This window comes from Corapipo altera, unplaced genomic scaffold (genome assembly GCF_003945725.1).
Source record: "Corapipo altera isolate COAL_440 unplaced genomic scaffold, ASM394572v1 66, whole genome shotgun sequence".
Taxonomy (NCBI): domain Eukaryota; kingdom Metazoa; phylum Chordata; class Aves; order Passeriformes; family Pipridae; genus Corapipo; species Corapipo altera.
The window spans coordinates 566,802-579,347 of record NW_020884924.1 but is presented as its reverse complement, the minus strand read 5'-3'; the positions used below and the strand labels follow the sequence as shown (position 1 = coordinate 579,347).

Genomic DNA, 12,546 nt, shown 5'->3' with positions numbered 1-12,546 from the left:
GTAACATAAAGGGGTTAACATTAAATTTAACATCTATAAAAATTTATATTTACACTTATGCCAACTTTCTCTTATTTTTTTTCCTTATTGCTTTCCACATCAGAATTCTTGACACACTTTTAGTAAGAACCAATTTGCCCCCAAAGGTGGATGTAGCCTTAGTAAAAGTTCCTTAGAAAGTTCTTTTCGTTTTAGTAGCTGTCACTGTTGCATAATCTTAATCATAAAGTATCTTGAAGAGTGAAACATTTTATTCAGACTGAACAATGACACAATTGCCAACTAAAGCATAAAATTTGGAAGAAAACTGAGAAATAAACTGGAGGGAGAAATATTTAATTACCATAAATTCTCAAAACACTAAATGTTTAGTAAATTTTATGTCTGCTACACTTGTATTACTTTTTAACTCTCTAAAGAATGCATAACTAGCAAAGGCTACCTAAAGACTTTTTGGAGTACAGACTGAATGAAGCAAAACACTTGTTTAAACCTCTAAACTGAGAGAGACTGAACCCTTAGCTGCAAAGTAGTGCATAAAACCAAACATAGCTATTTCCTGATACTATATCATAGCCAATGAAAAATATAGGTAATTTCTATTTATGTAAAATGCAATGCTCTGATTGTACTGTTAAGCAATAGTTTGAGAAGTGCAAATGAGCACAATAGCGGTTAGAAGTTAAATGTTATCTGTTGGTCATAAAATTCTGTTGTTAGTCTATACTTATCAAATTCATTTCCCTCCTATCATCATCTTTAAGTGATAATTGATCATTAACGTAAAGATTTATAGGTAAATACTTTTTGAACATATCATTATCATCATAGTACATCATTATCATTAATAATTGTATTTTACATCTGCTACATTCTGTAGAGAAGGTGTAAACAAATATGGTTTATAGAAATTCAACAACCTTTAACAGGAATCATGTCATTCATTCCACTATGATGTGTCTTCTGTGGGGAGTGGTGAAGAAATTAGTCATTCAAAACACAGAGAGTATTTAGATCAGATGCATGAAATTATCCACAGTAACCTTGGGATGTCTTGAAAGCCCCGTGCATCTCCGCCTACTCTCTGATATTGAAAAACAGCTAGGACTACAGATTTAACAGCATGGGGTTGCCTTGCAATGCTTTGAGAATTGTTTCCAAAGTGACTCTGAGTATAGTGTCACTTGCTGCATCACTACCAGTTCTGGCAGCATCTGCCTTTTTCCCTGAGGCCTTCCATTCAAGTAAGAAATCAATATATTCTTTCTGCTTCTAGCTGTGGTGGGCTTGCTTTCTGAAAATTTAGAGGCTACAGGGCAGCATAAAGTGAAACAGACCACATGTAATTATTTAATTATAATCACAATAGTTTAGGCTCATGATTTTCAAAAATACCTAAGAACCACACTTGTATTCAGATTTTCAGGAGCACTCCACTTCTTGTAAAAGCATTAAATGAGATGCCCAAGTGCTTGCAACAATCCAAATGTTTCTAATGATATTAAAAGAGGAGCTAAGCTGAAGATACCAAGCAGTTTGAAACTGTCTTCTCTGAGTAAAAAACATACTTTTAGTTGAATTTTTGCATAAATAAAGCTATAAAAATAAAATGAAAATAACAGAAATATTCTAGAGGACCTGTCTCAAGTTTTTTCTGGAATTCATGACAATTATTTTGTTCTCAGTGGCTTCTACATAAAATTTGTTGATTTTGTAAATGTGATTGCCAGGGCTCTCAAGAGAAGGAGCTAGAATTAAGCACTCACTACTTTTGCATTTCATTGCAAAAGAAGCAGTATTTATACAGAGAGTTCACTTTAAACACTTAAATTGAAAGACATAGACATCACTTGTGATAAGTTGATCATACTTGCTGTAAAGTATAAGAGATTACAAATGAAAAATATTCACTTGCCATCCTATTGTATCACTATTTTTCTTATATCACAGATTAAATTACAGGTTTTTAAGGAAACTGCATACAGTAATCCAAAACTTCAAACAAACTATAGTAAACAATTATGAACTTGTACTGGTTGATTTCATAGTTGTATCTTTAAAAGTAATAATTTTCTACCTCAACCTGTGCCAACATGGTGAAGAAAAGTAATACATAGTTCAGGCAAAAGCATTTGTATGTACCCAATAAGTATGTGAAAATCAGAGCTACACAAGGAGTTTTTTGAGTAATACTGATGTTGAGACTGCTTTGTTTAGGTGATTTTAGGGTTGCAACTGAGGTGTGACGTGGAGGACTAAAGATAGGAACCTAATTTCCTTAGTCGATGGACGGAAAAATGATTCTTCCAATACAGATGATTTAGAGCACCTAGCTTAGATCCTAAAGTAAATGGTTTGACCATATTCTTAAGGGTGAATGAATTATTGTAGTAGAAGTGTGTTATTATATTTTGTACCAGAGTGATAAAGAAAATATTAAAAGGCTCCCACAAGATCTCAGAAGCAGACCATTACAAAATCCGTGTCCCTTTCCTGACAATATACTTTTTATCATGTTAATGTTTCACATATGTCATGCAATTTAACTTTGATAGAGGGAATAAGTCTATTGATTTACTTCATGGTGATGGTGTGATCACCAGAATATTACCAACAGATCTAACTGAAAAATCCAAATTATATGCTGCCTGGAATTCTAAAAAAAGAAAGACATTTTCTCCTGAAATTTTTTTCTATCTGTAAGGCGTGCTACACCTTGGTAATTCTTCATAACCACTATATAACTTACATAAAACCCAATTGATTAAAGCTTTTAGATTATACCCCAAAAAAGTTATTTCTTTCACTGTACTTTGGAGGGGTTTTATTTGGTAATAGGTTCTTAATCACTAGACTGGATATTAGCAGAATTTATTGGTCACGATTTATAATGAAGCTGATCATGTGGAACTGGTTTTCCACATACGCCCTCAGAAATACAGGAAGCACACTATCTAACACATGAATGCATTGACAAAGGTAGACTTCACAAAAACAGCAAGTGATAATGTTGGGATCTCTCCTATACAATAATAATAGCATGATTAAAGCAGTTACTCAGGAACTTGATTTGTTATCCTCAACCAGTAGGAATTCAACTCCATATCATCTGGAAGAAACCTTTAATTATGAACTCAAGGAATTTCTAGAAATTATTTCTTCCCCACTGGTAAAACTGTGGTACCATAAAAGAAAATTTAAGATCTTCAAAAGAGATTAAGTATTATTCTTGCCTCAGTATTAGGACACACAAATCTGAGGGTCCATGGCTCCAAACAACTGTTTCTATAATTATTTCTACATTATACTGTTAAACAGAATCTCCTTTATTGTATCTGCAACAACTAGTACACTTTGGAGACAGAAGCTGTGGGCTTGAATGTCTTGAGCTGAGGAACTGGTATTTCCCATTTCCTGAATCCTTGCTACAAAAAGTGGGATATTAGTGTCTGTGGAACTAGTCTCTGAGATGCAATGGGGAGGTTTATTTTTAGAAAGCTTTGTGACAACAGCTTCTCAACAGAAAAAAAGAGCAAATGGTTAAAATGAAATTTTTCAGTATACAAAAATTTTTTATACCATTATACCATTATGATGGACATTATTTTTTGCTTTAGGAAAAGAAGAAAGAGGGTAGCCTCAAAAACATGGTCTGCTAGCTCAACTCAGGGACTGATAGAGTCCTGGCTCAGCAACAGCCAGCTCTGGGGAAGCTCCATCATGTGGATTATCCTACACTAGGGCAGGATCAAACTCAAAAAGGGTTTTACTTCTGCTCATTTTCCCTTAAAGAACTGGGGACCATTGGACATCCATGATCTCTGCAGTCTTGGGAGATGTACCTTTTTACAGGTGTGGTCTTTGGAATCCAGAGCAGAGAACCAGGATTTTTTAAACATGATTGTGTTATATCTAATGAGGCCATAAACTCTAACTCAGAGCAGTGGGTTAGAGGTTGGAAGGAGCCTTGCCATAACTGAAGTTTTACAAGCCTGTCCCAGGTCATGCGTGACCTGCATCAGAGCACATGGTGACCAAGCCTGGCCTTGCTCTTCCCTATACAAGGTCCCAACCCTCTGCAGGACCCAGAGCCTCATCTAGAAGAGGCATGAACATGCTGTGCTAAATCATATCTCCCTAGTTTTAGGAGTATACACGTCAGATACCAGTGATTATTAGGCTGATTAGCTGTAGCTGATGTAGGAGGTTTAGTATCTTGAGTAAATGCTTATATTTATACTATCCTTTACCTATTACACTGTTGTTAAAACACCAGCAAGTAAATATGAACTGTTGTCTTATGTTTCTTCCTAAACAGGCAGAAATCAGTGCCCTTATAACCGGGTCAGGATAAAAACTGGAATGTCTTGATAATTTAAACTAGCAAAAATATTATATTATACATAATCTGTTGGTTTGCTTTGGTTTGTTTCAGTTCATTTTGGTTTGGTTTGATTTTCCTGAGGAAACATTAAAGATTTGGGTGAAAGAGAGATAAATTCTTTCATTTCAATGGTTTTTTTCCTTTAAGAATCATGGTATCATGGTTAACTGCAATGTGCAACATGGTGACAGATTAAAAATATGTTCAAATAGAATTTACAGCTCTTTGATTGAACGCCATTATGCAGTTAGCTGAAGCCCTTAGATGGTAACCTGGGTTATTTCCTAATGATTGTTTTGCTGATGAGAAGTAATGATGGTTTTCATTGTTATTCTTAAAAGAATTGAAAACCTTTTTTGTAAATGATGGTGTACCTGTAAACTGCAACCAGGGAGAAACAAAGAAACTCAAAGCTCTTTCTAAGTAGAAAACAAACAAAAAAAACCCCAATTCTCTTTGTAAGTAAAAATCAAACCCAAGAACAGCTTTTGAACCTTAAAAACTAAAACTAATCTAATCATGTCAAAGGGACTGTAAATGTGTGCTGCATTTCAGTCAATATGACTGATTACCTGTCACTTACTCAGCTCTGATTTCTTCCCACAGGGCTTTGAAACCATCTTTGTTTCAGAAACTCAGAGGCAGTGTGTATGAATTGTTAGCTCACCTCTGCCTTGGTTTTCTGAATGCTTTTGGGGCTAAGTAATTAGCCCTGTCAGTTATTTCAGCCTAAAAGCCTCAACAGCATCATTGCTCATTTATTTTTATCATCCTCTTTGATGCTTCTCAACATGAAACAAAAGATCTTGACCAGGGAATATTCATTGCTACCAGTTTTCCTATATGTAAAAATATTCTGACTAATATGTAATATATGTGACTAAAATCAGCAAAAGGAGAGCTAGTTGTAGAGTCCAGTTTTGTACTGCAGTTTGAGGAAAGTAAGGGCTTGCTGCTTTGGTACCTTTCATATCTCTTACCAAAAAAAAAGGACCAAACTTAGAAAATGCATTTAAAAGAGATTTATACAAGTAGAAGAAAGATTTTTGTTGGCAGAGAAGTCACATGAGACAATCAACAACATTTGACAGAACTGTTTGAGCAGCATAACCTGCTGCTGTATAAGTTTGTCTAAGCTGCTTGTTCCATCATTCCTGGAAGCTGAAGAGAACAAGGTTTTCAGGACCTTTGGGAGTAAAAGGCTATTACTCAGGCTGTTTCAATATACCTCTATAGGAAATTGAGGTAGTAGTGTATACAGGCAAAATGGACAATGAAAACTGAATAATGCTAAACTGTCACAGCATGTCCACAGCAAGAAGTAATGTCTTCTGGAAAGAGAAAAATAAAAATCTGCAAACCTGTCTTTCTGTCTGATTTCGCGTACCACATGTATTGATCATTTCAAATGTCCTCTGTACAGAGACCAAGCCTGCCTGAATTCAATAAGTGTTTGTACAACGCTCTCAGGCACATGATGTGATCTTTGGTGAGTCCTGCACAGGGCCAGGAGTTTCACTTGATGATCCCAATGGGTGTCTTTCAACTCAGCATATTCAATGATCCTACTGTTTGGGGAAGGGAAGAGTGGGAAGGAGGTTTTTATGCTATATATTATATTCTCTTGCAGTTTTTCCCTGAGCTGGTAGCACTATACATTATTTGTTTTCATTTATTTTATTCTGAAAGTACGTTGTCACAGTAGCTCCATTAACAGCTTCCATATGTTGTGAATATTACAGGAGGACAATGGCAGTGTAATTACATACTACATCTTCAGAAATCTGACTCTTACAGAGTTGAAGACTACTTCAGAGTTTCAAATTAATCTTAATGACCCCATTTTATTGCTGCTGAATTTCTGGAAATTATGAAATGCCAAATGCCGCTGAAAATAACTGATAAAAGCCTAAACAATCTGAAATGAAGAATGTAGTCTTTTCTTGATTTAATCTAAGTCCCACACGCTTTACAGCCAGTTACAATATTTTATAGAGAAATGTTTGTTTTAATGAATCTGAGGGCTTTTCAAATCACAAAGAATAGATCAATTAGATAAAGATGGAAAAATCCATTATCATATGCTCCTGCATTTCACATTCACTAAAACTGTGGCTGTATACAGCACATGTAAGGAATGATTTTCATCATCCAGTATAAATGGCTGTAAAAGATATGATCATCAGGGCTAGAACTATGTTGAGAAAAATGTAAGACTCAAGTGTAGGCAAAGGCTTTTTGGGTCTCTTTTCTTCTACCTTTTCTGCATAACTGGTAGAGCGGAGACCCAGTAATACACGTATTTGTAAGTGACAATAAATAATAGGAGAATTTGTGATTGTCTCATGAATACCATGTTAAAATTTTATTCTTTACTCAGAGTTATTGAAGTACAACTAAGAGATAACTGAGACTATCTTGTCATGATACTATTTTGCATCACAGTACTCCTTTTCTGCTGTTAAAACAACCCTAAGAAGTAGAGTTTCTTTTAGTACATTCCCTCACCAAAAGAAGGACAAGAGGTTTCTTTAGTATATTCCCTTGGAAAAAAAGTAGTGAAATGATAATTGCACAATCTTTAGCAGCTCAGTTAATGGGTAATACAAAGCTATACGTGGCAATGTCCAAATGTGAATGCTGACACAAGCCAACTTTACTTACAGGGATTCTCTCTAACAAACAAAGCAAATTTTGCCTTCTGGTATACTTTGCATACTGATGGGCAGAGGGAGGAAGTAGAAAAGAGAGATTTTTTCAGAGGCAATCAAACAGACAATTATACAGGTACCACAGCACAAACTACTAGCTCACAAAAGAGTAGGTTTACTCCTAATCCAGCAGTGCAAATGTCATTTTTTTCCTCACCTGGAAATATTGTAAAGCTGAAAAAGCTGACACAGTGTGCATTGTAAGGAGATAACAACAGGGAACAGCATCTACTGTTTAATTCAGTGGCTGGATGTGAAAGTCATCTATCCTGCTGATACATAATATACAACTTCTCAGAGCCTCATTTTGTGATGTGTGACTGAACCACTGCCGGACAGAAATCTCTCAGACATCCCCCTAATATGCCTCCCACTAGTCACAGCTGTGTGCCCTGCTATGCTGTTGAAAAAGAGGTGTAAATTTCCTCTTACGTGTTCACGTGTATAGGAACTGATCAGGCCAGTGCTGATGTTTTCTGAAGGGGCTGCTCTGTGAGAGCTGTGGACCCTTGGCCCAGGAAAACTAAATAATGGGGCTAGGTTTGTTGAGAGCCAGGATGAAGTGAATCAAACATCCTTGGCTCCAAATCAGCTCCAACAGTTGCTGGCAGCAAAGGATGCTGCATGAAGAAAGGTGAGCTGCCTGCCCACTGTAAATAGTGGTCCTGGAGATGTTCACTGGCAACTGTGCAGAGTATCAACTCCTGTGAGAGGTGCAGCTCAGTAGGGAAGACAGACGCTTTGGGAGCAGTGAAATAAGTCAGGGCAGCATGTTATAAACCTGGCCTGCTGCTACTGCTGTTGCTAAAGTCAAGGCTGCCTCAAACTGCTTTGGACTTTTTCTTTTATCTCTTTGAACTCTGATGTCTAGCATTTTTCAATGTAGCTTTTTTCCTGAATGAAACCATTTTCTCCTCACATATCAGCAACAATGCTTATTTTAAAACTGTGTAATTTTGGAGGGGAGGGGAAGAGTTTTAAATTTTTTATTACCACTAGTAGTAAATAATCTGAAAATAACAGCATTCAAAGGTAAAAATTAATGTTTAGCTATAAAATTTTAGTAAGAGCACCCTCTGGTGGCTCTAGTATAAGCAATATTCATTAAGTCTTCCCCCACAAGGAGTTTAACATATATTTATAATACTGACTTCTAAAGAAATGGGTGGAAACCCTTTTTCCAGTGATTTTTTTCCTTTCAACTGCTAAGAAATCCATAGATATATTTACTCCAAAAAAAAAAAAAAAATCAGAAGGAGGAAAATGCCTACAAACATGTACTGTCTACAGTTTAATTCAAAATAGTCATCCACACACGCAAAATTAAAGATAGAAATATAGATATATATCTGAAGATATAGATATGCTAAGGCCTTTAAAGTTGCATTGGATAAAACCTAGAAACTAGGGGAAATCAATGGGTAAAATACACATATATTTTTCTAATCCTTTGTTGTATTGATCTCCTAATTTTAATTGGATTATTTAAGTCTTTTTTATTTTGCCCAGGTTCCATGACTTTAATCAGAAATACTGTGTTAATTATCAAGAAATCCCAAGAATGACTGTCTTCCACTTTATTGCAGGTATCTTCCATTTAAAAGTACCTGAGTCCTCTCATGTTGGTTCTGCTATTGGACGGATCAGAGCTGTGGACCCTGATTTTGGGAAGAATGCTGAAATAGAGTACAACATAGTTCCAGGAGATGGAGGAAACTTGTTTGACATCACAACAGATGAGAACACCCAGGAAGGAGTCATTAAACTGAAAAAGGTATGTGGCACCAATGGGTGGATGTGCCTATGTCTCAAATGAGAAACTAGGTAAGAGAATTAAACTATAAGCAACTTTACCTCATCAGTAACACAGAGTAGTTTGCCTCTGTATTAGAATGCGTGATTGTGATCATTGTCTTAAAAGGCATTGGAGTTTAGTCTTTCATTTCACATAGGTCTGACTTTTCATAAATAATGTTGTGTCAAAGAAGTAATTCTTATCTCCGTCTAGAAAGTATAATTTCTCTTTTATGGGAAGTTTTCCACCTAAAATCATATGAAAAATGTTGCAGAGCATGGAATGAAAGGGCTATATTTTATGCTTGAGATAATGTACTTCATTAGTACTTCATGACTTACAAGCATTTTATTTTGAAAATTTTGACTTTGTTATTTTAATAATGAGTCCATTGTACAGTAATGTGGTGAACACAATTTTTATTCAGGGTAGAAAAGTCACAAATTGTTGCAAATTACTATGTGCTACTTCCAGTCTCATAATTGTGTCCCAAATAACTGGTTATCAGATATTCATGCAGGGGAACACACTGCATCTCAGCTGTTGATGTTGCTTTAGTGTACTAGAATAAGTTCAAGATTACTGAATCTATGAATTTCAAAGATGGAAAAGATGTGTGTCATTCAGAATTTAGTGATTAAAGCACTCAGTAGGAGAGATACCAAACCAGGAGTGTCTCATTCTAACCAGTGGTTGTTTTCTGAGCCCAGGCATACATATACACCAATGATCAACTTGTTCAGTAGAAAGAAATCTGAACCACCAACTCATTTTGAAAGGTATAGTTATATTTTATAGACAGTTCATGCTTGTAGGTGTAAATTTTGTAAAATGTACACGACTATGAACTGAGCACTTCACAAGGGTCTGGGAATGAAAGAGTTTTGGACATGTGTATTAAAATAACCTTTAGGAAAATTGAAGCTTTAGTTCCAATAAAATTTAGAATTTAGGTACTTAAATTTCTCTGGTTCTGACCATGGATCTATTTTTGCATTATATTCATTCTAATAATGGAAGTCCTGACTTCAGTCTCCTGACCTGGGAAATAGTAAATTATCCGTGGGTACATTAAAGGACAAGATGATGTCAAGTCACTTACTCTTCTGCTGGTTTTAATGACAAAATGAAAGCCACTATACCCACAGGAAGTAATTTGTCAGAGACAAAAACTCTTCGCCCTCTTCATACCCTCTCTTCTATTCAGACTAAAAGTTTGAGTGCACTGTTTCCTCCTAATGTGAATTTTTAGATTTCATTTCATTTAAAAAAACATTCTGATCACCTTTTTCCCTTTATGCAAGTGACTCAAAAATAGATCCATTTGGAACTGTCAGGCCGAGCAGCTGCATGCCCCTCCATATGCACTGCCAGTCGGAAATGGCAGTGAGTGGGAACCATTGCAAAATGAATATTTGGTCATTAAGAGCAGATTTTTGATAGAATTTAGTTCTCCCTGGATTAGTCCTAAGCCTCAGCTATGCTGCTTGTTTTTATACACGATAGAATTTTTCCATACTTATGGTTAAGTATATATGTATTTGATAGTATAGGTAAACCATTCAAATTGGCAATGCAGTTCCAACAACATGCATATATTATTTTTTACTGACAAAGAGCATTCACATATGAATTTGCCTGGTACAATTATTTTAGGACCGTCACAGGCAAAATGCTTGGCCACTTTTGAGACTGTTATATGGGTAATTACATAGTATCTAACTGAACCACTAACTTGAAAGAAATAAAATTGACAAAACCAGTTTTATATCCAGATACTTTAGAGACAATCATTGTATTTTGCTGCATATATTTAGTCTTTTCAGTAACAAGATATAGTATAATCTGAAAATGTAGGGCACTTTTACAACAGCAGAACGTCAGTCGATGTTGCCTAATGTAATCTAATCTATCATTAGATCTCTGTCACTAAACAGGAGGGAAAAAAGTGTAATCCTAATCCCTTCTTAATCATCATCATAGTGAGCCTACGGACAGTTACAAAATGTGAAGATCAGGAAATACCAGCTTTGTTCTATGCAGGAGTATGGAAGATAAACAAAACACACAGGTCCTCCAGCAAGGAATGCCTTTATACTGGCTCTACACATTGCCTTTTACAAAACTTTTCTCAGGGAAAAGATCCCTTTCACTAAACTTTCAATGATCCAAGTGTTTACGATATTTTGGAATTGTCCACTTAAGTTCCTTGTTGGATTTCAGGCTAAACAAGAGCAATCTGGATTCTTAAAGATACTGTTCACTCAGTTGTCTTTTTGTATTCTCTTCACTTTAGGTAATGTAAATGCGTTTTCATGGGTTGCAGTTTTCAGATTTTCAGAAATACTGGACATTTACAAATCTGTAGACCACTATTAAAATGCATGCTACCTGTACTGTACAGGCCTGCAACAGCACTACTCATTTGCCTGCAGAGAAGCAATTTTACATTCCATAATGCTCAGAACACTGATTTGACCTGTGGGATTATGCAATTACTTAAGTTAGGTATTCATATAAGTCCTCGTTTAAATAAAGTGAAAACTGGTGAATGAGTCCGACCAACACATTCAATTATTAATTATATTAATTCAAATATGAGTTATCAATAATAAATGGTCAAAGCTACTAATAAAAAATGCTTTAAAAACTGGTTTGCACTTTATTCTGTTGTAGCATATTCTGATGTTGTAAGTACTGCAGTTATTCAGTGCTGAGCCATTTCAAAACCATTTATAAAGTTTGATTTTATTTTCCCTGAAACATTTCTTGCAGCCAGAAAATGTCAGCCACTGCATAGACACTTTTTTGTTTTTTGTTATGCAAAAAAATGGAGAGATTTCTATATCAAAATTGAGAAAAATGAAGCCTTTCTGGGCTACATTTATTTTTGGTGGAAAATATATTTGATGATAACAAAATTGCACAGGCTAAACTGTTCTTTTCAGCATGCTAAATGTGTTGGCAGAGGCAAAAGGCCATTCTCTGCTTCTAGGATGCTAAATGGGCACAAAAAGCTACAGCTGGACAAGTTGCAGATCTTAAATCATCTGTTTTGGTTGCTCATTTATTTTTATGGTATGATCTAATATAAGTTTTGCTACTACTACTGTTATGTTAATTACATACATTAGGAATGAAATAGCTTTTCTTATATTCTGCTACATAAATGATCCAAATGCCATTTAGCTCCACTGTGTGGTTAGTACTGTAATAGTTTCCTCTCTAAAAATGAAAAAAAAAAGGAAAATAACATCACCAAAAAGAGGAGTAAATGCTTGGCTTTAGGATAGCTCTGTATACAGTTCTGTTTAAGAGTAAGAAATATTACTATATTAGGAACAGAATTATCATTTCATACCTTGTGTAGTGCAGTTTAATACAATGCTTATTACATTTGATATTTATGTAATATCTGCCAACTTATCTGAATGTTTCAGCAAATTACAGTGAGTGTAAGTTACCAGAAGCAGGGTGAGAGAAGAGATCATCTCCATCATCTTCATAACAGAGCATAGTGGCCTCAGTTGCATTCAGTCCTAGGCAAGCTCCAGATTTTGAAATTTTTAATCACAGGCAAAAACAGTAAAGGAAAATAGAAGGGTCCAAGCTTCACTGAACAGTTGGCACTATATTTATAAAACTAAGGATGAGTT

At 35.4% G+C, this 12,546-nt stretch overlaps 1 protein-coding gene across 6 annotated transcripts in view; it reads left to right on the top strand.

The window, feature by feature from the left end:
- The window catches only part of CDH12 (cadherin 12), a 520,207-nt gene that overhangs the window by 465,318 nt on the left and 42,343 nt on the right, over positions 1–12,546 (top strand). For all 6 annotated transcript variants that reach the window (XM_027657479.1, XM_027657475.1, XM_027657476.1 and 3 more), the window contains one exon: positions 8,682–8,869. In XM_027657479.1, coding sequence (XP_027513280.1) covers positions 8,682–8,869 — 188 coding nt within the window. The remainder of the gene's footprint in view (positions 1–8,681; positions 8,870–12,546) is intronic.